At 35.1% G+C, this 27359-nt stretch overlaps 1 protein-coding gene across 1 annotated transcript in view; it reads right to left on the reverse strand.

Moving 5' to 3' along the window:
* Positions 1 to 22834, reverse strand: part of Malrd1 (MAM and LDL receptor class A domain containing 1) — a 638713-nt gene extending 615879 nt beyond the window's left edge. The window contains exons 1-2 of the mRNA XM_076872892.1: positions 22636 to 22834; positions 501 to 641 (exon numbers count right to left, since the gene is read on the reverse strand). Coding sequence (XP_076729007.1) covers positions 501 to 641; positions 22636 to 22834 — 340 coding nt within the window. The remainder of the gene's footprint in view (positions 1 to 500; positions 642 to 22635) is intronic.
* Positions 22835 to 27359: the final 4525 nt, after the last annotated feature.

The raw sequence follows: 27359 nt of genomic DNA on the forward strand, positions 1-27359 counted from the left end.
ATTAATCACTGTATACAATGTTGAGTAAATTAAATTCATTAATTAACAAATGGAGAAAGGAATAAAATTTTGGCTCCAGAATCACTTCAAAGTCCAGTGAGCTTTCTAGTGAGCCTGATTAAACAAACATTACTAGACAGAGCTGAAATCAGTCCAGCCAAAAGCAAAAAAAAAAAAAATACTGTATAATGTATATAGTGTTATCATATTTACATTTTACAATTTCACAAGGTATCAAATTAACTAACAAAATCCCAGTGATCATCTAGATAGACCTGTTGGAATCCCAGGAACCCAATTATGATAATCTGCTGGAATACTTTAGAATCAGAAATATTCCAAAAATGATCAAAGAATACATAAAATTAGACACTATAATTATTACAATGTAAATTTCAGTCAAGGTTCTACTGACCTAATCATATACTTGGGACAAAAAAAAAAGTAAGAAATAAACAAATGAAGAAATAAAGGAAATTTTAAAAATTCAAAGCAATTACCAGACATATCACCATTGTGATCGTGAAATGGTGGTGATAGACCAGTCATCCCATTTCTCTTTTTCCAACCAAGTTGTACACTCTCTTCTTGTTCCATATTGCAGAGCCTGTCCTCAAAATCACATCTTTCGTAGCTTGAGCCTAATGAGAGAAAAAAGTAATTAGCTTGCACAATCTCATTTGGCTTTGCATTGGTAAACTTGTTATCACTGGGACCAAAATACCTAATAAGAAGAATTTAGAGGAGGAAAAGTATATTATGGCTCATGATTTCAGAAGTTCAGTCCATGATCAGTAGACTCCATTCCTCTGGTCCCAAGATAAGGCGGGGGAACATCATAGCAGAAGGATGGGACAGAGGGAAGCTGCTCAGTTCATGGTAGCCAGGAAGCAGAGGTGAGAGCAAGGCACCAGTGATGAAATATAAACCCCCAAGGCACTCTTCCGGTGACTTACTTACTTACTTACTTACTCCAGCCAAATCCTACCTACCTGTAGTCACAAGCCAGTTCAATAATCTTTTCAAAAAACTTTTTTTTTTTTTTTTTTGTACCAGGGACTAAACCCAGGGGTGATTAACCACTGAGCAACATCCCCAGTCCAATTTTTTTTTTTTTTTTTGTCTTGAGCTATGGTCTCACTAAGTTACTTAGGGCCTCACCAAGTTGCTGAGACTGGCTTTGAACTTGCAATCCTCCTGCCTCCGTCTTCTGAGCAGCTGGGATTACAGGCATGCGCCACCATGCCCAGCTCCTTGCAAATTATCAATCCATCAAATGAATTAATACACTAATTAAGTTACAGTTCTCACCATCTAATGTCTCATCTGAGATTTGAGACAAACTCTTGGCTCTTACAGTCAAGTCCTGTAAAAATCAAAAGCAAATTACATATATCCAGTATAAAATGATAAATTTTAATATTTCCATTCCCTAAGGAAGAAATAAGGGTACAGAAAGAAAAATGGGATTATACCAAGACAGAAACCCAGGCAGGTATATATTAGTTCCTATAGTTCCACATGTAGCATCTGGGGCAAATAGTAGTGAGATGAGAGTTTCAAAGGGCTTGGGCAGCCCTGCCCTATTGCAAGGTGGTGGTCCATGAGGCCTCTATCTTAGGTTGATTCTGTCCACAGTCAGCAGCTTTCCTCCGCAGATATTCCACTTCACTGGCATCTCTTAATTCAAGCTGGGGTCTCCATTCCAGCTTTGGCTTTATTCTCACAGCCTCATTTATCAACCTTTCAGGGGATACCATAGTGATTATGACCTTGCCACACTAGGTCTACCAGGTTTTCCTTGGATATCTTGGAGGAAGACTCCATGATGCCCTATCTCCAGAATCCTGCATTCCTGAAGAACTGAAACCGAATGGATGCTGACATGGTCTTCTGACAGTTCAAGCTGTAGCCAGGCCCCCTTGGACCACAGCTGCAGCACTCTCTGCATGACTTGGAGGCTGAGCACAGTGAACCAATCCTGATGAAACAACTTCCTAGGCACCCTGTGCAATGTTGTGTGCCTCCAGGTTCTCTTAAGTGAGTTTTCATTCTTACACCTTGAGCCTGCCGCGAGTGTGTGCTCTTGGTGATTCCTGAGATGCCCTTAATGCATCTTTCCTATTGTCTCTATGCAGAGTACTTAGTTTCTCTGTAGTGATGGTAATCTCTCCAGCAACCAGATCTTCCTTAGGCCCAATTTTCCAATTGCTTTTCTGGTCAACTGTGAGTTGACCAAAAATCCCAGAGATCATCTAGATAGACCTATCATCTAGATAGACCCTCCCTCCCCGGTTTCTTTCTCCTTCTGATTCTTACAGTAAACCTCACTAAAAGCCACCTGCATACCATGCCACCACATGAATTTGATGTTGCCTTGAAGTTTCCTCTATTATATTAATTAATCCATCACCTTTAAATTCAATCTTATAGAAACTCTCAGGATCTGGGCAAAATGGAGGCAATCTCCTTTCTGGGATGTAATGTGAATGACCTCTACTACAGTTCCCAATTAAGTCCTCATTGCCCTCTGAAACCTCAATAGCACAGTTTTTCCTTTCTGCATTTCTCTTGGCATTTTGCACTTATGAGCTCCCCTCAGGATCACCTATTAAGCTCTGCTTACAACATTCTAAGGCTTCTCCAAACTTCTCCCAGTGCATCTGAACCACATAGGTTAGTCATAGCAATGATTCCACTCCAGGTATGAAAATCTGCATTAGTCAGGGTTCTCTGGAGAAACAGAACTTTCAGGATAAATGATTTATTAGAAGGGGATTTATTAGATTGGATTTCAGAATCAGAAGTTGGATAGTCCTAAAATGTCCATGTAAAGGCTAGAGAGCCAAAGGATCAAGGAGCCGCTCAGTCCCAAAAGCTGGAGCCTTAGAACAAGAAGGACCAAGGATGTAGCCCCATATCATCAGTAAAGTCCTGGCAACTCCCTGGACAATCTCTGCTCAGAGTCTGCTTTGGAACAGTGAAGGAGCTGAAGTCTGATTTCTCAGGCACCTTCTCAGGAAGAATCAAGCTTACATCTGCCTTAGCTTCCTCCTCTTTCCACCTCTTCTTTCATCTATGTTCCAAGCCTGCTAGACTATGCTGCCCACATTCAGGGCCGATCTCCCCACCCAGTTTGCTCTCCCACAGGCCAATCATTTCAGAAAACCCCCTCATCAAAACATCCAGAATTCTCTTAATCTTAAATATTCTTTAGTCCAATCATATTGATAATTCAGATTAACCATCACAGACTCTGTAAGAAATAAGACAATAGTAGAAAAAGAAAAGCTAGCAACAAATGACAAATACAAATTAACCTCAGATTATTTTTTACCAAATCTATGTCTACTTTATTAATACAAAGCTTTTGGTATATTATATTCTAATAAATTACTGCACACAAAAGACAATGGGCTCAAACGAAAAGAATTTTACATGGGGTCAAACAACTGGAGATGTACTCCTGATTTGAATTCATATTAACTGAGTCCCTTACCCAAACTATTCAATCCCTTTCCTTTACTTGAAAGATTAGAATAATAACATCCTACCATCTCCCTTAAATAACTGGTAGGAGGATCTAATGATATTTTATACATACATACATACATATATATATGTGTATATATATATACATACATACATATATATATATATATATATATATATATATATATATCCTTCACAGCTCCCAGATTCCTTGAAATATTAGGAACTATTATTACATCTGAGTTCCCATCAGAATCACCTATTTAAGCTCTGCTTACAACATTCTAAGGCTTCTCCAAACTTTTACAAACTTGATCTTCCTGCCACCCGGTCATATCAGAAATTTAGTTTTGGGAAAATCAAACCACAAAGGCCCCTCTGCTAGGAGATTTCATCACAAGAGAAGCATTTCAGTCTTTTATTTTTTATTGTTGTTGGTTTTTCTGGGTATAATGGATCCAAGAATTTGGAAAGAAACAGAAGAATTTAAGTACTTGGTTGTTCCCCCAAAACAATGTAATGCTTTATTCCACTATATAATATCTGCAAATGTCATGTTCTAAAAATAGACGCTGTCAATTGCAAATAGTTATTCCTTGGTTTGTAGACCTTCGCAACTGTGGAGATTGTCCTTTGACAAGTTCTTTCTTTCCCTGACTAATTGAATTATGCACAGTGGCAGTAAATATATGAACTAATAGTTGGTGCTTGGCAGGCAACCCAGCTGCAAGAACATAATCATCACTTGTTCACTTTTTCACATAAAGTACTATTTAATAATAAATACTAATAATTTATCTGGTGCATTTTCTTGAGATCATCCCTGAGAATGGAGAGCCAATTTAGAACTCTCATTTTTAATAGTTAACTAAACCTGATTCAATGTCAGAAGTCTATTTTATTAACTTTACTCTTGGATTCCCTATTTTTTAATGATTTTGTTCACCATCTGTATTCTGTAATAATAACAAGAATCCTTATTGCTACAATCGATTGACGTTATTTGTTTTGTGCAGTACTTTATTTCTTACAATAACAACATGAATCAGGCATGAATCCATTTTCAACTTGAGGAAACTAAGACAATATCTTCTAGACATTAGGGAACTTTTATAAAATAAGATAGCTATGGTCAAGGTTGGAATCCAGTCTTTTTGACTCCATAGTTAAATTTACAATTTCTCTAAGCCCTTTGGAGTATTTAGAATAGCTAAAATACTCCAGTTATTATGGGTCTTAAGACCCTTAATGATCAAGGGAATCTGATTGAACAAAAATGAACAAAATTATATAGTCAGTGTATGTATGTATATATTTGCAACATTTAACAATGTTTCAGATAATTGTAAATCACATTTAGAAAAGAAGCTATATTACATAGCCCAGATGCATAGCAAGCTATACAATCCAGATTTGTGTAAGTACACTCTATGATGTTCAGACAACACAGAAATTGCCTAATAATTCACTTCTCAGAATGTATCCTGGTCACTGAATAATCCATGAGTATGTTCTTGTGTATCATTTAATTGGCTATGCATATATTTACATAAATGAGCATCCATTTTCAAGTTTTATTTAAGTTCTCATCGATTTCACTATGATCTGTAATTATAAAATATTCTAGATTATTTTATCACCATATTTCAGCAGCTATGTTGTTTGGGTTTAGATATGAGGTATCCTCCTAAAAGATCATATGTGAGACAATGCAAGAAAGTTTAGAGATGAAATAATTGGGTTATAAAAGGTTTAATTTAAACACTTCTACCATGATGCCTTACCTTACCTGGAGCCAGCCGTCTATGGACTGCAACCTCTACAACCATAAACCCCAATAAACTTTTCCTCCTTAAAACTGTTCTTGTCAGATTTTTAGTAATGCCCTCATGAAAGCTGACTAAAACATATGTGTATAAAATGCAGAGACATTCTTACACAGGTGACAAATATTTTTTAAAAACCACGAAAGTACCTTGCAATCTGATGATTTAGTTGATATCTGTTTGTGATGTTCTTTTTTTTTTTTAATACACAGGCTAATGATCATAATTTCTGGACGTATTAAAACTGGGAAAAAATAGCTAAATGAAACATTATTCCTTCTGAATAGTCACAACAGAGATTTGTTTTGTTATGAAATATATCTATTCAGCTCACATTTAAAATTATGTATTTAAGAACATAATCATGAACTACTGGATTGTTCAAAAACCAGAAAGCTTTTTAAGTATTCATTTGTGCCCTCCCAATAAAGAACTGTACATTTAACACCATTTGAATAATTGCCTATGCATTGTGGCTGCTCTGCTTTTTAATTTCATAGTCCATACATTCACATTCAACTCAGAAATTATTTGCTATAGTAAAATTGGTTTCCACATAGATGACTGCGACCACCCCCTCCCTAAATTGTGTGGACTAACATACAGTCAGACCATATAAAGAGCAATGAGAAGTGGCATACAGAAAATGTGGGTAAAATCCAAGCTCCTCAACTTTTTCAACTTGTGAAGCTCATCATTTTGTTTCCAATTTTATGATCCAGAAAGTTAGAGTTACTGCGAAGAGGAAGGATGCCTCCTCTGTGCATTTTAAAGGTTGATTGGAAGGCCTAATTAACTCCTGAATTGGCTTCCACAGCATCAGATTCTCTCATTAAAGAACCTCTGAAGAGGGGCTGGGAGATAGCTCAGTTGCTAGAGTGCTTGCCTTGCATGCACAAGGCCCTGGTTCAATTCCCAGCACCACACAAGGAGAAAAAAAAAAAAAAAAAAACACTAAAGAATGTCTCAGATATTCAATCTTCAACACCAAAAAAGGATAAAAAAATATTAAATTATAACAATTATAGTAACAACTTGGGCATACTGCTGAGGAAAAAGGAAGGCGGTGATAGTGAAAGACAGATAATCCAGAACTAAGGAAAGAAAATGGTCTGGGTAAATCGTTATGCCATGAAGTTCTTAGACGACAGAGCACAGTTTCAAATGCTTATTAGGAAAGTTCTAGAAAGCAAGGGGGTGAGATTGAAAATGTTAAAAATCAAACCACACTTAGTTCATGATTTTACCTTGGTCCAACTTAGTGATTTTTCTTTATCCTGAAACTTTTGGGAGACATAGGTGTAGTCTTTCCATAACAATAAGTACTACAAGTTTTCTATTGTGGTAAGATATGCATTACATGAAAGTTTATCATTTTAACAATTTTAAGTGTATATTCACATTGTTATGAAATCAGCCACAATCCATCTTAAAACTCTTCATCTTGCAAAACAAAAACTTTATACCCTCCAAACTCTATGTTCCCATTTCTTCCTATCCCAATTCCATGGCAAACACTATTCTACCTTTGTCTTTATGAATTTGGCTATTCTAGGTAATTCATATAAATAGAATAATAAAGTGTCTTTGGTGACATGCTTATTTCATTTAGCATAATGTCTTCAGGTTGATCTATTTATCAGAATTTCCTTCCTTCTTTTTTTTTTGAGACCAAATAAAAATGTAAATGTAAGAATACAACAGTTACTAATAGGGCATTATGTAAAAATGTGGATGTGTAACCAATGTGATTCTGCAATCTGTATTTGGGGTATTTGGGGTAAAAATGGGAGTTTATAACCCACTTGAATCTAATGTATGAAATATGATATGTCAAGAGCTTTGTAATGTTTTGAACAACCAATAAAAAATAAATAAATAAATATATATATATGCCTGTTTCATACAAATAAGCACCATATTTCTAATTACGATAGCTCTGTAAAATAATTATGAGTCAGGAAGTGTGAGACCTCTTATTTGTCCTTTTTCCACATTGTTTTGTGTACTTGAGGTCCACTGAGATTCCCACATGACATTTAAAATGGATTTTTACTATTCATGAAAAAAAATTGTTGGATTTTTGAGACATTTTATCAATATTAACTATTCCAATTAATGAATATAGAATGTGTTGGTTCCTGAACAGGTTGATGGGTGAGCTGAACACTCGACCCTCACCTTCACCCTTCTGGTTCCTTATCGCTTGTCTGCCTCAAGTCTGGACACTCAACCCCACTCACGTGTGGACACTCAACCCACTCAAGGCTGAACACTTGACCCCCACCCATCTGTTGCAACAGAAACCCACATCTGGCCCCTGCCCTGTCTGCCTGAAGGCAGATGACACCCTTAGCAACTACTATATAATCCAATCACTGTAGGCCAACAAGGCAGCTTGCAGACCCAGAGACTCCATTAGATTTTGGCTATAAAAACTCTCCTGCCTGAACTCGCTCTCATTCTTCTCTTGCATTCTCTCTCTCTTGTGCTTTGCTCTCCCCCACCCCAATCCCGCTTTGCTCTCTCCCTCTCCCTTTCTTCTCTCTTTCTTCTCTCACAATCTCTCTCCCTCTCCCTCTCCCTCTCTCTCTTTCTCTTCTTTCCCTGTTAATCAGACACTGCTGCAATAAAAATCTCTTGGTAGCTCCAAGTGTCTGAAAGGAAATACATTTCCTTTCAGAATGTATTTTCATTAATTTCTCTATGTAAATTTCTTTCAGCAATGATTTGTTGTTTTCAATACACACATCTTTTATCTCTTTTCCTTAATATTAAAATTATGTGTTCTGTTAACAGTGAACATGAACAGAGATACTTTAACTTCTTTCTTTACAACTTATTTTTCCTAAATGCACTGGTCAGGACTTTCCAATACCATGTGGAATAGAAATGATCAAAGCCAACATACTTTTTTTTTTGATTCCTGACCTTTAAGGAAACTATTTCTATTTTTTGCCTTTTAGTATGATGTTACTGTGGGTTTTCCATGTACAGCTATTATTTTGTTGAAGTCTTTCCCTACTATTCCAAGTTTGTTAGTACTTTATTTTTTTGAGGAAAGCTATGTATTACATAATCATAATCTTTTACATAGAATTCAAGTTTATTTTATTGTTTTGTTTTACATGTAGCTAACATATAAAAAATTTTCCATAAAGAATTATCTCCCTTACTCTCAAACCATGTCAGAAATTAATGACCAGTTCCTAAGAAGGACAAAATTAATCCAAAACATTCTAATTAAATGAAAGTAGAATTAAACAATTCTCAAAAATAAATTTTAATAAAAGATTACTATAATTTGACTTAACATTTTAAAATGTCAATTCGTTTTTATCAGAGAAATTCTTATCTTTCATGCTGAATTAATTTTATTCTTTTAATCAACGCAGTAACAAGAAAAACTCTAACTCACAAAGGTCTGTGAAAGCAAATGCAATTAGCACTTTTGCAATGCAAACGAGAACTGTCCAGTATTACTTAAGCAATGTTCTTGTCAAATTGTTGCCTTAAACCTCAGGTTGAGATTATCTTTGACAAGAATTGTGTCATTGATGGGATTTATGTTAATCAGAAAAAGATTATCAAACATTCTTCAAATTTAACATTGATTTAGGATTAGTAACATTCAAAGGAAGTCTCCAGTGTTTGTAGAATTCACTCCAGCTTTCAGCAGAATACAATCAAGTATTAGAAATGTTGCATAGTTGTGTACATAGAATTCTGTATTCCAGAGCACCAGTTTGCCCAGAAAATCTAATGCTTTTTCAATAATTTCTATTAAAATGAATTCAGGACTTTGAAAAGTTGCTTGAAGTCATTTTCTATTAAGTAGGATAATCTGTAAACAAATAAATTTATGTTTTTTCCTGAATAAATATTCAACTTCTCTCAAAAGATGTAAAATTTCCAAATTCAAGCAAGTGTTCCCCTTAGAAAATAATAATTATATCTGGGAAGTAGAAAAATATTACATTCTAGTCCTATTTCTTTTATGGAATTTCATTTAAAAGCTGTATAATTCAAGGTCCTTGATTTTGTAAATTTGGTGCAAGCCTTCTTTCAGGATTCCTAACCAAGCCTAAAATATCAGCATGCACATGTAGAAATTGTTTATTTACAAATATCTTCGTTTATAAACAGAAAATAGGAGCATGAGATGAAAGAAAGGCAGGAATTCTATGAGTAAACAGATATTGGCCTCAGAAAACATTCTGCTTTTGGAAGAAACAGTCTACCATGTGATGTTGCAAGGGGTCCTTGGAACTGTCAAATGGAGCTCAAAAGCCAAATATCCTTCTCATCAGTTTGTAAGCTTGAAGCACAAAACAGGAACAGACTTCCTGGGAAGGCTGTGTAGTTTTATCCAATTCCATGTTGAAAGAAAATAACATAACTGACAATTCCTCCAATCATTTAGTCAGTCAGTAAACCAGTAACCTTTCAGTCTATCTAACATACATTAATTCTTAAGTAAAAATCAGTCTTCTAGAAATAAGAGAAGTAGGGAAATTTTCTGCCCTAATGGAAATAACATTTTGATTTTTTTATCATTGCCTTCAAAATATTAGGGAAACTGCTTGCAGCTCAAGAAGCATAGTATCATTTCAGAGAAGCATGCTTAACACACTATTTCCCTCTCTCTTTCTCTCTCTCTTTGGTTTAAGAAAATCTCACCAAATTCCAAGTACCCATCAAGTTTACCCTAGTTATTATAAGGCTTCTTTTGTTGGAAATGTGATAAGGAATTCTGAAGAATAGAATTTAAAAAAAAAAGTTTCTAGAACAGTTTTAGTCTCTCCCTGTAAGAAAGGTTCACTGACCAGCCAACCTTCAGAATGTGCTGGGGTACTTTTTTGTTTTTGTTTTTGTTTTTTTTTTTTTTTTTTTTTGATGCTTTCATGATTTCACAGGGAAGAAGCAGTTATTTTTTTTTTTTTTACAAAATCATATTCAGAGATAAAAGGACAATCCACATTACATATGGATCACCTTTTTTCTATTTCCATTGCCCAATATGAATAAAAACAGTCTGCAAATCTGAAACAATTCTAGATATCAAAATATGTTCAAGAAAATGATTTATATTACACAACTATGTGTATCACCATCCAAGTCATACAAAAATTGCCAAAAGTAAAAAGTTCCTAATAGTGTTATTTGACATGAAAAATATTTTATGAAGACTGTTTCCTAAATAATGGAAGAAATCTAATAAATAAACATACATACTAATATATATATATATGTTAAGGTCTGTAAACAAGTCAGATTGGCACCTGTTATTTTGCCAGAGAAATGTTAAAGTCTGTAAACAAGTCTGGATGGCGCCTGGCCAAATGCCAGAGGGAGTGGTTTGTGAAGTAACAAAAGCGAGCCTTTAAGTGTGGAGATTCCTTATTGGTTGACTGCTGTATCTAGTTTATGCTAATTAAGATAAGCTGTGCAAAATTTATAAATACCTCTGTTATCCTACAATAAACGGCTCCTATTCCTGCTGCATCAACGTACACAAGTTATTCGTCACCCCCCGGTTATTTTGCCCAGCCAGCCGGGCTGCGGCATATATATATATATATATATATATATATATATATATAGACACTTCCAGTTCTAGTTCTCTGAAGCTCAGATTCCAGAGCAAGATTAATATTAGCTCTCATAGAAGGAAAATAATGTTGGAAGTAAGACAAAAGTTAGCATATGAGTAATAAAACATCTCATTAACATATTTATTCTAACTAAAATAAACAATAAAAGTCAAACACATTCATACTGTTTATTATTACTTGAAATGAGTACTAATAATTCCCATTTACTATCTCCTGCTCTCTGGAAAATTTTCAGAATTTATCTCAGTAAAAATTTCAATAAGGAGTTGCTTAATTCACTTTATCTACATATAAAAAACATATATTTTTTGCTGGGCATAGTGTCACACATCTGTAATTCCAGCAGCTTGGGAGGCTGAGACAGGAAGATGGAGAGTTCAAAGCCAGCCTCAGCAAAAGTGAGACACTAAGCAACTCAGTGAGATGCTGTCTCTAAAGAAGATACAAAATAGGGCTTGGGATGTGGCTCAGTGGTTGAGTGCCCCTGAGTTCAATTTCTGGTAACCCCATCCCCCCCAAAAATGTACTTTTTGTTAAAATATTCAAATCCTTCTTCTGTTTGGGAATCCAACATTCTTAGCTCCCTTCTCCATATGTCCTATTTTTTACCTCCTCTGGCTTTAAAGCTACCAGTCATCCTTGAGCAAATTCCAAAGGCCTTTCATCATCTGCATTGAGACCAGTGTGCAGGTCTATATGCTCAGGTTCCATTTTTTCCTTGTCTTGGTAAAATTTTGTGCTACTGTCCCCTTTATCTCATTACACACACACACTTTATCTCAGTACACACAGTGACTTGTTTTTCTAATCCATCCCAATAGAATCATTCTAAAAGTTTTTGGAATTCATATATAACAAACCTGAAATTCTTTGGGTCCATGGTAAGCTATAAAATAAATAAAACTTCAAATACTTAAATGTCATTGAAAAGAAAGTTTGGGAGAGATTTATGTACATATACAAATTGTTCATTCTGTTTAGGAAATTTACTATATTTTATACTATCTTTTAAAGTTGTTCAATGCATGAAAACCAGATTTTTTAAGTACTGTTCTAAGGTATGCAGTTACACCTCTTTCAAACACAATATTCATAGGAACCTTGCTTTATCTTGGATCACCATTAAATAGCTGCATATATTGGGCTATTGACCCTTAACATTATACCTCACCTTTTTCACATTGATAAAACAAGTCTGATGACTTAGAAGAGCTTAAGGACTTTATCCTGTATGATAATAGTTGTTCTAAGATTATAGCTATGTACTCCAAATGTCCAAAGGATAAATAGACGTTCATGCAAAATGGTACTAATGATTGTCTGTTGCAATAAAAGACGTTAGTGTTTTTTTCAAAGAACAACCCATTGTAGTTGAAGATGTTGCATAAAATAACAGAACAGATCATAGTACACATAGAAGCAAAGACTGAGTGAAAATTTTAGAAATTTTCTACAAACACTTTAGATGGCTTTACATGAGCTATAGGAATGTAGAACCTCAAAGCCTCTTTGTTCATTTGAAAACTAAAACCTAGGAATGAGGATCTTTAGAATACCTTATCAGCATAAGAGAAGTAGAGATTTTTCTGGGCCTGCCTGGAAATCAGGACCCCTGGAAATTTGGATTCCAGATTCCAACTCTCAGCATTATGGAAATGATTCTTTCTAAATTCTCTGTTTATGGCCTCTAGTGCAGCACAGAGGCAGGATTCCCATGCTGGACTTCCCAGTTCAGCACTTCACTATATATTTTGGTGAATTCCATGGTTATGCCTGTGATACCTGAAAGCTCTTGCAGATTTAGTTTCACTGTGAGAAAATCCAACCATCTTATTTGATAGCTGGAACACATGCTACAGATAGATCTCTACTTTCCTCATCAAATGACCTTCCAGACTACACAGAACCCATCTCCTATTGGTCCTTGGCCCTGTCTCCCTCCAGCGTTTCTTTGCCACTTCTCCCACACACATAATTTCACACACATGGATTGGACAGATAGATGATGCTCTCCTCCCAGGGTTCTTGCTCCTTCTGAACAGACCCACTTAGAGATGGCATCACCTTCTTCCTGAACATCTTGTGAACCTGCTTTGAGACTCTCAGAAGCTTTGGGTAGATCACTTTGGCAACAAGTCTTGAAATCTTAATAACTGTATGTTTTTCTTCTCTTCACCCCCAGTATAACCCCACTCTGCTCTTTGCATCTTGAAGAGTTAAAAATCATAGTTTCTAGAATATAAGAAGAAACAGACATCGTTCAGTTTTGACTAGAAACGGGTTCTTGAATAGCAGACAGGACATAGAATTTACACCAGAGGATTTGAGTTGGAAAAAACAGTGGGAGAATGAGAAGGTCTCACTCCTAGGAGACAGGGCAGGGGGAGGTATTGGAGAAGACGACAGGGACAATAGAAACAAGATTGAAGGAGGTAAATTGGGGTTAGAAGAAGGGGAGGAAAAAGGACCTGACCTTCAGGGACAACAGTAAGGACTGGCTATCCTGTGTGGTGACCAAGGAAGCACCAATCAACAGATAAGCTGTTGCATTCAAAGAAGCACCCCCCAGAGGAGCCATGTGAACATTCCTCACTGCTGTAAGATGAGGTCCCTCCCTGATGACCACTGCATGGGACGGAAGGCTTATCAACAGGAGAAGCTGTGGGTACTGATGGGCCCACATGTGCATGACCAGGTAGGTGGGCACATATACATACTTGCACTCGAAAGAGGGTGCTCTGTCACTGTGATCTAAAATAAAGGGAAAATTCCATACTTCTGGTTACCCAGATGGGCAGCTGTGATGGGGAAAGACGATTGCCAGGCCCTGAACATGGAATAGGCCTAGACAATGATTGATAGGACTTCACTCCTGCTACACAAGCCACTGAAGCCGGCTACATTTGCTAATCGAACTTTGATGTATTATATTACGAGAAAATTTTCAATTTTCGTACTCTGATTACAAAATAACATCTTCAACTGAAAGGAAAACAAAAATCTCTATCATAAGTTCTGAGGAAAAAAAAATAGAAAGGAGAGAGGAAAGAATTCTGTGATGTAGCTTAGATGCCTAATATTACCTTGTTCTCATTTCTAAAACACAATAGGTAATGGGAAGTCCGGACATTCGATTATTGTAAAAAAATATTTATTCTGACAATAAAAACAATAAGTGATATTTTACAGATATTGGGATACAAAAAGAAAAATCAAACATAAGCCTAATACAGAGATAATTTCACCTACTATCTTCTATTCAATGCAAGGCCATATTTTTAAAAACATTTTCTTGATTGTAATCATAATTTCCCGCAAAAATATATCATAAGCATTTCCCCACTTTTAAATAGCATCAAAATTATGACAGATGACTGCACAGATGTCCATAGTATAGATGTATATCATAATTCATTTAAACATGAACCTAATATCATAAAATTAGATTATTTCTAATGCTACCATATTCAACTTAGTTGTGAGAAGACTTTTTACATAAACTCTTTTAAATTATTTCTTAAAATAATTCTTAAAATTAAAATCTTTTTCCAGGGTGTATGAACACTCTTTAAATCATCCTTATTCATATTACAAAAATACTATTCAAAATGTAAGAGTTTATAATATTTCTGCCTATAGTATATAATAATGTTTATTTTTCTCATATTCTTCTCAACAATGACTTTCATTTATTATTTGTGCTTATTTCACTAAAAAATTAGTGACTGGCTTCTGCTTTCCATGGTGGTTTTTGATTAATGGTGAAGTACCTCACTTCCTCATGTGTCTTTGTCTTTTTATGTAAGTTGCTTTCTTTGAACTATTGCCCATGTTTCTATGAGAAAATGCATCTTTTCTTTGATGTATTGGCCTGGAAAACAATTATTTTTCAGATATATTGCAAACATTTTTCTTCTTTCATTTTATTTGTGGTGCTTTCAATACACTGAAAATTTTAATTTAAATACTCTTATTTACTGATTTTTAAAAAAAATTTTCCTCCATGCCTTTTCTAGTTTAAAAAAACCCTTTCCCATCCCATTGTTTATACTGCACCAATAGACAACAAACATATTTTGAGGATTTATTTCCCATCAAAATAGAAGAGAAACTAGTTTTCAAAACTGATCATCAAGAGCAATAAAGATTTTGGCTTCATTGTTAACATTTACTATTTTATGTTTAGAAAATTTTTGTATATTATTTCATGAAATTGCCTCACAGTCACTTGTTGTACACAATAAATAGTATTGTCTGATTAGTAATGAGGGTTCCAAAATCTGACAGGTCATGAATTGGTCATGAATCCCAGCTCAGCCACTGCATAGCTGTGTCCTTTGATCTTTAGTTTTCCTAAACTGGCACTTATTTTTATTAACCTATAAAATGGGGGAAATACCACTGTTTTGGTACTGGCAAGGATTAAGTGAATACCAGGTGGAAACTGCATAACTTTTCTGGGCATACTGTATGTACTGTACACCTATCAGCAGACATGATCACTAGCTCCTATTCCATCTCAACTGATTTGGGATGCCACTATCATGTATTAAATGTATTACAGATATGCTTAATATTTCTAAAAATACTCTTTTCTAATTATTATTTCTCATAATGTTGGTGTAGTTTTCAGGATTTACTACTATAGTTCAATTAATGAAATTTCTTTTCCAGTCGTCTTTTTCTTCTGCCTATTTCTAGCTATTATTACTAACTTTTCCAGTTGAACTTGCAAGACACTATCAGGTTCCAATATTTGTCCTGGTCAGATATTGCACATGAATATAATCAACAAGTAAATTAATTTTATGATAATATGCCTACTTATACTATTGAAGTATCACATTAAGAAGCACGGTATTAGAATGAGTCTTTTTTCTCTACATTTGTAATTTCTTCTAATTTTTTGCCAGAGACACCCTACATAATTATTATTGGATATCTTATGTAAATAATTCTGTTGTGCTACAGACTGAATGTGAGTGTCCCCTAAGATTCAGATGTTGAAGCCTTAGTCCCCAATGCAATTGTATTTGGAGGTGGAGCTTTTAGGAGGTAATTAAGTCATGAAAATAGAGTTATTGGAATGGAATTCATACCATGATAAGATATACAAGAGAGATGAATTGTCTCTCTGCCATGGGAGGACCCAGCAAGAAGGCAGCCATTTGCAAACCAGAAAGAGAGTCTTCAGCATACACAAACTTTAAGTACTTCAATAAACCAATGACTTTTAAAAGTAGTTGATTTTTATGTCATCCTACCAAAGAAATACTGATTGTTCTTCACATTATTTGATGAAATACTGTTTTTCAGATTGTAAAAATGTGATTTTTAAAAAAAAATTTCCTCCATGCCTTTTCCAGATAAAAAGCCCTTTCCCATCCCATTGTTTATACTGAACCAATACTCAACAAACATATTTTCCACATTTCATATATAAATTTAGATACAAATGAAATAAACATGTTTTGAAAAAATAATGTTCCTAAATTGAAAAATGCAAAAGAAATTATTTATAAACTCAAGACTTCATTATATATACCATCAAATCACAAATATAAAACTAGAGTGCTACTCCATGTGAAATACCAGAATGAATAGAAATATTCTAAACTGTGACATATGGCAATGGGAAAAAATGTCAGATTAACTGAATATATTCTCTTTTGAATCATAGTAAATTTGGCTCTAAAGGCAAATATATGTAACAGCTAATTTTAGTACCAACCTCAGGTATGCAAAAGTAATTCTAAGAATATTTTCTGGAATTTTAGGTAACTGACAACACTCCAGTGATGGTGATCCATTGCATGGGACATATCTCCATGCTACATTAATAGTACATTTCATAATCTTTTAGTTGATTTGGATCTAAATGGTAGCAACAAAAATAATACTGTTCTACTTACTGTTAAGTAAGAATAAAACAAAGACAAATACTTTTAAAATATTTTTTAGTTGTCAGTGGACCTTTATTTTGTTATTTTTTATGTGGTCCTGAGGATTAAACCCAGTGCCTCACACATGCTAGGTAAATGCTCTACCACTGAGCCATAAGCCCAGCCCAAGACATAATTTTGAACAATTGTTAAAAGAGAAACTAGAGTATCTTTGTACACTGTAAAATGACTCTGATACTAAAAAAAATAATAATAAACAAGTAAAAAATCAAAGAGAAAAGAAGATATGAGAATAATGTCAGCAAGATGGCAGAATAATTTTCGTCCTCACATCTTCCCACAGAAGTTCAATTATCAACTATCCACAAAGAATACATTTACGAAAATCTCAGAATTTGGCAGTGGGGCTGAGACATCTTCTTCAGTTACAAAACTGAGAAGTCAGATTGAAGGGTAAGAGGAACAGTTTCTTTAACTGCTGTCCCTTAACCAAGACAGGACAGTGCTCTACACTGAGATTGCCCCATGCCCAGGGTTCCCACAGAGGAACACAGAGTTGGGAGGCTGACTTCTCCCTGGAGGTTATCACCAGAACTCAATCGTCTGGGGTCAATTAGAAACAATAGGAGCAGGAATGGGGCTCATCACAGCAGCGTGCAGATCAAGAGGGTAGCTCTGGACTCCAGACAACAGAGGTGCCACATTAGTCTAGCCAACAGCACTGCTGTGCAGGAAGCACGGCCTGTAGGTCTTCCAGGCTTCAGTCCTTAGGCAACTTCTCCAACCAGCCCTGGGCCTCACTTTAAGCCATTCCAAAGCAGGTCAGCAATTACCTGAGGAGGAAAGAATCTGGCCCTTCCCCATCGCAGCAGCTACCCAGTGATTTAACCAAGGCACAATGCTCTGCTTCAGCCTCTCAAGGAATGGAGGCCAGCCAAATCTATGCATATTTATGGAGAAAGGGTAACCTTGTGCACCCTAGGTGGCTTAGTAGAGACCCTGTAGGCCTCATCCAGCCTCATAGTCAACGTGTAGCACTTTGCCCCACTAAAAATTCCAAACAACAGTACTGCACAGCCAGTGAAGATCCTGCTCTATCTGAGGTCATCGAAGGGCCTAGTCAGCAGCTCTGCCTGATACGTCGTCCAGCCAGTCGTCTTACTAGACCACAGAGCAAAACCAGCAGTTCCACTTGACCTCAGAGCACAGATAGTGTTCCAGCCCAACTAGAGAACCAGATCCCAGAGCCTATCTGTCCCAGATCACTACCAGAATCCCAGGCTAGCCAAGAGTGGAGGTGCACACCAGTAACCCAAGTGACTCAGGAGCCTGAGGCAGGAGGATCACAAGTTTAAAGGCAGCCTCAGCAATTTTACCAAGGCCCTAAGCAACTTATCAAGACCCTGCCTCAAATAAAAAAATATATAAATGGGCTGAGAACACAGATCCGTTGTTAAGTGCCCCCAGTTCAATTAAAAAAAAAATCTCAGGCTAGAATAAATAGTAAATGTCTAGCACCACCAAAAACCAGCTGGCTGCTTTCTAAAATGTCCAGACACCAAACCAAGGACACAGGATTATGAAAAATCTCAAATTCACATAGAATATTCTCCAGGAGAGAATGTTTAGGCCACAAAATACATTTTATCAAATTTGTGAGGATTAAAATCATATCCAATATCAAAGCCTGAAACTAGAAATCAGTAGTAGGTGAGATCTTGGAAAATTCACAAATATGTGAAAATGAAACACACTTCCAATAGGTGACAGAAACCAAGGTCCCTTGACCAAGACATGACATCCAATAGGTCACAGAAGAAATCAAAAAGGAAATTAAAAAAAAATACCTCCAGAAAAATGAAAATGGAATCACTACAGAACAAAAGTTATGGAGTACAAAAAGCAATCTTAAATGGGAAATTCATAGTGATAATTACCTCTATGGAAAAGCAGATTTCGAATACATAATCTAACATTATACCTTAAGGAACTAGGAAAAGAAGAACAAACTAAAGTCCCAAGTTAGGAGAAGAAAAAAATAATAAAGATGAGTTTTTAGATATAACTCTGAGAGTATGGTCAACAAAAGTAAAAATAGACAAACAGGATTCCATCAAACTACAAACCTTCTGAACAGAAAAGGAAGTGATTAACAAAGTAAAGAGACACTGTACAGAAAGGGAGAAAATATTTTCAAAGTACACATCAGATAAGGAGTTAATATCTGAAATACATACAGAACTGAAAGAACTCAATGGCAACAAGAAAAAAAAAAAGAAAAAGAAAAATATAAACAATCTAATTTAAAGTTGGGCAAAGGATCTGAACAGACATTTCTCCAAAGGAAATGAATGGTCAGCAAGTATATGAAAAAAAGCTCAGCATCACTAATCATTAGGGAAATGCAAAATAAAACAACAATGAAATATCAGCTCACACCTGTTAGAATGGCTGCTATAAAAAAAAGATAAAATGTGAATGTTGGCAAGAATGCAGAGACAAGGGAAAATGAGTACATTATTGATGAGAATGTAAATTAGTACCGCCATTTTTATAATCAGTTTGGGGATTCCTCAAAAACTAAAAATACAACTACCATATGTTCTAGCAGAGATACTACTTGGTATATATCCAGAGGAACTGAAATCAATATGTTGAAGGGATATCTGTGCTCCCAAGTTCACTGCAGCATTCTGCATAATAGCCAACACAGGGAATTCATCTAAGTGTTCATCAGCGGATGAATGAACAAAACACAAATTGGTATGCATACACAATGGAACATGATTCCACCTTTAAAAAGAAGGAAAATGTGTCATTTGTGACACCCCTAGTTAAATCTGGAGAACACTCTGCCAAGTGAAATCATTCAGGCACAGAAAGACAAAATTCCTCATGATGTCACTTATATGTGGAATCTAAAAAAAGTTGAACTCATAGAAGTAGAAATTAGAACAGTGATTACCAGAGGCTGTGGGGACTGGCTGGGAAGTTATTCATCAAAGGGTACAAAATTTCTGAAATGCAAAGGAATAACTTTTGAGGTTTCTTACATAGCAGGGAGAATATAGTCAATGTATTATATACTACAAAATAACAAAAAGTAAATTTCAAATGTCTCATCACCAAAAATAAGTAAGAGAAGCGATGGATATTTAATTTTGTGATTTAATCATTACCTATTTTATCCACATAGCATCCCTGTGTGTCCAAAATGCAATCATAATTTTTCAATTAAAAATAATATTCAGCCAGGCATGGTGACTTGTATCTATAATCCCAGCCACTCCAAAGGCCAAGGCAGGAGGATCACAATTTTGAAGCCAGACTTTACCACATAGTGAGACCCTGTCTCAAAATAAAAAATAAAAAGGGCTGGGTATGTGGCTCTGTGTAAAATGCCATTGGATTCAATCCCTAGAATAAAAATCATCATCATCATCATCATCATCATCAATAAAAGCAAAAGGAGAGAATAAAGAAGCAGTCAGTATGGATTAGTATGGAAGTAAAAAAAAAAATGCAATACTAGAAATACGATTTTAAAAACAATACACAGTCCAGTATTGCAACATTTATATCCCTGGCTAAGGATGCCAGTGAATTCTAATAATGAGGGATTCTTGTCAACACTAAACCTGAACAACTGCTATATCTATAATTTATTCTTCTTGCTCACTATATATTAAGTATTTTTAATATTGTCTGTAAATAGAATTCATTCCATTTTGAATAATTGCATTTTCTACCTAATATCTTAAAGGGAAAAAAATTGAGTTAAAAATAACAGGTTCATATATTCTTAAAAAGAAATCCATTCCGCCAAATAAGAACATTTTCTAAAACCTATTCATAGCATCTGTTGCAACTGAAATGCAACTTCAACTATGCCAATTTTATTAAGAAAAGTCTTACATATTAATCTATTTCTTTAAAGGTCACACCATTATAAAGGCAGCATAGATTGATTCTATTTTTCTTTTAAATGCAGCTACTCTAACCTCATTATACAGTTAGATTTTTAAAACTCTAATCTATAAACTTAGCGCCACAGGTTTTCATGGGTGAAATTGCTTGGCCATCATTATTCCTTCACCACATTATCCCCCTCACATGGTATACAAAAGAAAGTGTTTAAAGTGATTCTACATTTTATCTACAAGTTTTTATCCACATTTTAAATAAAATACCGAAGTGGAAACTTCTCGGAAAAGAAAATGAAAAGCAAAAAAGCCAAAAGGTGACCTCCCAATGTAACATTTAAAATGAAATGTGTTTATTTGACAGATCTGCGCCTTTGCTTTCCTCTGAGGATGAGTGTTATTAGAATTTTTCATGCAGAGGAGACCTTTCCCACTCGGCAGCTTTCTCCTTCCTTACATTAACCTTTTCCCTGAAGCAAGACCATGCATGTTATCGCAGCAAGAGTGCTAAAGGGAGCTTCATAGAGATTAATAATGGAAGAAGCTTTGCACTTCTTGTCAAACCAACTGGGTGGTTCCTCTTCGATGCTCACCGAGGAGCAGGAAGGGCTTTCCCAGACAGACTGGAGCAAGGGCCAGCACCCCCACATTTAGCCTCTCCGGGAAAATTGGACAAATACAAATGAGTCCTGTCCTTGGTTGTGCTTTGTATTTAATAGTTGCTAAATATGAACAGCATGATAGCTATAGGGGAAAAAAATCATTAGCCTGTTTCCTTCTGCGAGAAGAAATTCTTCAGTAATCCTGATTTATTGTTTTAATGTAATCATGATAAACATGTAAATAGGAGACAAATAATAGCAACATTGAATTTGTAGAGTCTTATTTTAGTAGAAGAAAATGAAGAATTCTTTAAACACTGATAAAAAGTAAAAAATATAAGTTTGAGCAAAGTGACCTACAATAATAGAATTAGTGACACTAGATAATTAATTGCATCAATAGCTGTATGAACCACCAACTACCCTGCAGTGATTTTATGAAAACATCATTTATAGAAGGCTATTGTGTGCAAGAAGGACACTAGTCTCCATTGCCAAAATTAGTGTTCCCGCAAGGTTTCACATTACAATGGAAACCACAGACACATCTATGTCATAGTACATATCTTCCTTTGGTAAACTGTTTCCTGTTCATTACTGCTATTCCAGGAAGCAATGGAGTATTTTCCCACCTGTGAGAGTTTTTTTTTCTGACTTTTAGGATCTTTTATAATAAAATGCAGGTTCAAGGTCACAGAATTAGTGAATGGTTCACCTAGGACTCAAATGTAGGTCCTGTACTCCCTGAAGTTTGTCCTTTTCCTATTATGCTGAAATCAAAATCACAAGCCAGAGTTGTGCTACAGGTTCAATTGATACCAACTCACTTGAAGGTAGTGGTCTATAAAAGAAAATAAAATCTACCCATCCAAGCTAAAATTCGTATTAAATGTTTCCATATAAATTCAAATTTCAATTCATCATTTCCATCATAGCATTTTATGATCTCATTGATGAGTTTCTTTTGAATTTTGCTTCACTAATCTAGCACTAAAAGCTTCATTTTTGCTTATTACTCCTTCTTTACAGCCAGGTAAAAACTGATAAAATACATTCCACACAGTTAAAAATCTTAGTGATTTCATATTAATTAAAATAATTTTTAAGCATGGACCAGGTCTTTATTAAACAATATACTTTAGCATCTAACTTAACCTAAAGGCATATAACATAAAACCAAAGCAGAGCCAGGAATCTAGCTGAATCTCCTGGGCTGCTCATAAGTCCCTGGTTTGAATATGTACTGAAATTGAAAAGAGGAGAATGACACTTACATTGCTGCTCATCGCTATTGTCCCCACACTGATTTGTGAAGTCACACACATTGTCAGGTGGCAAGAAGACCCCATTGTCACACTGAAAGGCTTCCGTTCCTTGCTGACCCAGTGGAAAAATGAAAACACAGGAAATCCAAAAGAAACAGAAAGCTCCATTCATTGGGAATGCTGACATTGTAGCCAGGGAGAAGAGCATTACTGGGTGTTGTGTATCAAAGATCAGGCAGTTGTAATAGGTGAGTCCATAATTGGAGACATTCTTTTCCTTTTCTCCCTTTTTTGTTTTCTAGATTTGCTTCTTGGGACTGGATTCTGTTGGTAATTACCTGCGACTCTAACAAATGACTTCTCAAGTAGTTACTTTACTCTTTCAGAGGAGTGACTTTAGAAAATATTTAACTTGAGTAATTGCACCATTTCTGTAGCTAACTAAACATGGATGTTTATTGCCCTGCATATGCCATGTTTAAACAATTTAAACCTTTATGGTCATGTTATCTCCTGAAAGAAAAATTAAAAAACAAAGGGCAAGCACATAAATGAGGGGGATGGGTGGAAGAGAACCATAATAACATTCTAAATTACATAGAAATGTTCTCCCTTAAACCCCTGTGCTCACTTAAGCCCATTCATGTAATTAGAAATTTATTGTTACTAAAATATATTCCAATAATTCAGGTGCCATTGTCAGAATTGCTAGAGGGAATGAAATGGTTTTCCTCTTTAATTGATTAGAACCTCACCTTGCTGTCTGACATAAATTAAGAACCATAGATCTTTAAAATTGAAAGAACATTGGATTTTATTTTATAAAATCACATAATTTGGCTCTAAGGAACTTATGGGATGTGTGTGAGAAAACCCTGTAAGTTGGTGTTAGAAAGTAGAGCTCAGTTATCCCATTGCTGAGCACAGAGCTTTCTTCTACAAAACACTCATTTACCTGTCCGATCATTTTAATTTGCTTTTACAAATCAAACACACACTCCAGGATGCATATTCAGAGGGATCAGTGCAGAAGTTTGCATGGAAATATTAAGTATAAAATACTAATAATTATAATATTTTATGAAGTTGAACATTCAAAATATTTCTTTATATATGATTTCTTAATGGTATGGCACAGTTGTTTTAAAGTATATTATTTTAATTTCTATAATGTAATTCCAAGAGCCAAAGATAACCCACAAGCCTTTAAGAAGCAGCTGGAGAAATATAGAGGGGAAAGACCACAGATCAGGGATAGAGAATACATCTGAGCATTTTTTTTAAATGTTATAAAAGTAAATTCCCCCTATATTCTAGGGGAAAGAAGTCATGAATATGTTCAGGGTATGAGCATCCAGGATTCTGGAAGGGACGCGAGTCTAATTTCGTAGTCCATATAATCTAGGATTCCCATGTTCTGTTTAATTCCCTTTTCAGAAATATCTCTTCTTCATAACTCTCTGTGTGGAAAATGAATGTTGATTAATGCCTGCTCTACCTGTTTTTTTCACTTGTATTTTAATTGTTGATTATCCTTGCAGTCCCATGTAAAGGCCCCTTCTCTGCTAGGATTATACTATATTCCTAGGCTTTTTTTCTTCACTCCCTGATTTCAAGAAGTTTTTATTTTTTTATTGTCTTCTAATTCTGTAACTGCAGTCTGATATACACTTCTTTCTGTGCACCCACACCCCCCCCCCCCACACACACACACATTCTAATTGGCATGTCAGCTAGAATCAATAACAAAACTCATCTTTCTTTCCCTGACACAATCAAACAGCTATAGTTCTGTATTTCAGTGAATAGTATTTGTCCAACTGATACCGTCAGAAGTATCTCTTTCCTGGACTAGTCTCACCCATTCTATTGATCACCAAGTCTTATATATTCTATGTTTCAGTTAAAGTTCTATCAGTTCTTATCTCCACAATACCCAAAGCTGGATATTTCTACTACTCACAGCTCACTTTCCATGCTTCAGGTAGAGTGATTATTCTAAAGGATGAATCCACACCTACATGTAACCTCTCTCTGAAGTCAGTGCAAATGTCACACTCTGCAGTGTGGGTTACCTGTTGAGGTGCAACCCTTGTCTCATCCTGGCTTATGCTTTGCCATGTGTTACTGGACTGCTGTGGTGGCAGTTCTCTAAGCATACTCTAGAGTTCATATCTGAGATCTCTCCCCAACCAGTCTCCGGGTCCATAGTCATACTTTACATTTCAGTTTAGAAGACTTTCTCTAAGGTACCTTGGGTGGTTCTCCCAGAGTGGGTTGTTTTCCCAGTCTTCGGTACTCATGAATTTTAACAACTATATATCCAGTATGGTCACTGTCTGCTTGCTTAAGTGACTCTTTATTAGCCTGTAAGAACAAAGCAGGTTGTATATTGGAACTCCAAGACTTATATATCTGCCCACATTTCTGCTACTTTGTATCCTCTGACCTATAGCTTCACTATTTTCCCTTCCCGGCCTATGAAAATCACTGCTATAGTCCCTCTCAAACATAAAAAGTATATAATATTAATTACAAAAAAATTGACAATTTTTTAGATTCTATATATAAGTGGGAGATCATGGAATATTTTTATTTCCATATCTGGCTTATTCCACTTAGAATAGTGTCCTCTTGGCCCATCCATGCTGTAGCAAATGGCAAGAACAAATTTTTTAGAACTGAATAATATTCCATTATACATACATAACACAATTTCTTTAGCCATTCATCCATCAATACGCACTTAAATTTTTTTCCCATATCTTGGCTCCCATGTCAACTCTAGAGCTCATGTAGATAATAAAATTGTTCCATATATGAGATTCTTGCTAAATTAGTAGATTTTAGCGGCCCCTTTCATAAAAAACAAAAATAAATTGATAACTAGATGAGATGATGGGTATAATAACTTGTTTCATGACTAGTAACATTTTTATTCTCTATATGGATCCCATAACATCATGTTGTATACTTTGAATATACAGTAAAATGTATTTTTAAGAGAAGAAAATAAGATGGTAAAATGTTGCAATAAATGTACTGGATTAAGAAAAATTAAAGATCTTGTTTACACTGTAACTTGCTGTTTCCCCCTAGAATATATGATGTTATACTATTAAATTTATTCTATATCCATGACCAAAAAGCTGGGGTGTGGGGATGTGGGTTGTGATTTTTTAACTGTTGTATCCCTAGTGAGTAGCACAGTTTCCAGCAGATAGCAGTTGTACAAACAAATCAATTCAATTGCTAATTGAAAAAAATCAGTAAGGAATCACAATTATCTCAACCTTTGCTAGGAATAAGTAAATAAATGCAATGAAAATATGAAAGTTGAAAATGCCACTAGATAAAAGATAAATAATTATTGTGTTCAGTGTTGTCCCACTTTAAAATCTTGGGTTATTTTAAAAGAACCTTTATATTTTGAAACCTCAATTTTGCATAACAGTGGCAAGAGACTCCCCAGTAATAACTAAATGATTATATCACATCAAAGCTTATTTCTGATTTTCCTCTAAGAAATAAAGGAAGTAATAAATAGAGGGAGGGAAAGAAAAAATACATAAAAATAAGGAAAAAAGAAGAAGAAGAAAAAGAAAAGAGTACAAAAGCAAAAGGGTGTTAAGAGACATGAGAGGATAGAAACATTTCAACTTTATATTCTGATTCTAAATTCGATTCACATAGCATTTTAATATGTTCACTATTTCTCATTTTGAAAAGAAAATCATGTATTTTGTTGCTGTTATAGCCATTTTCTGCCTAGTTTCAGGTGGTAAACTGCTTTATTAACTGTTACTACCTACTAAAAATAACATTGCCCTATGGTGTTTCAAGTGCCATTCATCACTTAGACAAGAAATGGACCAGAACGCTGGCACTCAAGGTAAATCAGAGTAACCCAGTCAGAAAAGATTTTATAAGACAAATTTATATTTTGTTTTCAAAAGCTGAAATTAATTTCAACAGATAATACTATTGTCAGTTTTTCTCTAAAGGCCCTAGAAGGGGCAAGGGATTCCGATAGTACCTACGTTGTTTTACACAGGAGCTTGAGAGGGGAGAAAACTTCACTGGAGGTTTGATTAACGTTGGCTCGTCAAACTTTAAATACCCTCTTGTGTTATTCTCTACTTTTACTTTTAAAATATATTCAGATATTGGAAGCACTGTCATTAACTACTCAGTGACAGAGCTTGGATAGAAATAGATAGAAAAAATAAACTGCCCATAGAGTTTTAATTAAATTCTGTTGCCAATGATTTTCATCATGGGTTATAAAGCTACCGAAAGAGACTTCCAAGAGGCTAAATATTCAAAAATAATAGAATAACAAATAATAAAAATTGTTTTAAATACATAGTTTTTCTCTTTAAAAAAAGGGAGCAGTGACTTTACCTAAACATTGAATATGTAAAAGGATGATGAGACAGATATAATGCAGAACAAGGCAGTGGCCCTGATTTTAAAGAATGTACAACTGGGGAAAGGTGTGTGAAGACATTTACAAATACAGAGAGAGAGAGATAGAGAGAGAGACAGAGAGAGAGACAGAGAGAGAGAGACAGAGAGAGAGAGAGAGGGACACATATACACAGCTTCTATCTTTGCAAAAGTAGTTCATTGTATTTCCACTTTAAAAAAATAAGCCAATTCTCTCATTTAAAAAAGTCATATGCCAGATGAAATATATTACAAAATATTTTAAAATGTAAAACTAAATGTTA

The sequence above is a fragment of the Callospermophilus lateralis genome, chromosome 13 (genome assembly GCF_048772815.1).
Source record: "Callospermophilus lateralis isolate mCalLat2 chromosome 13, mCalLat2.hap1, whole genome shotgun sequence".
NCBI lineage: Eukaryota > Metazoa > Chordata > Mammalia > Rodentia > Sciuridae > Callospermophilus > Callospermophilus lateralis.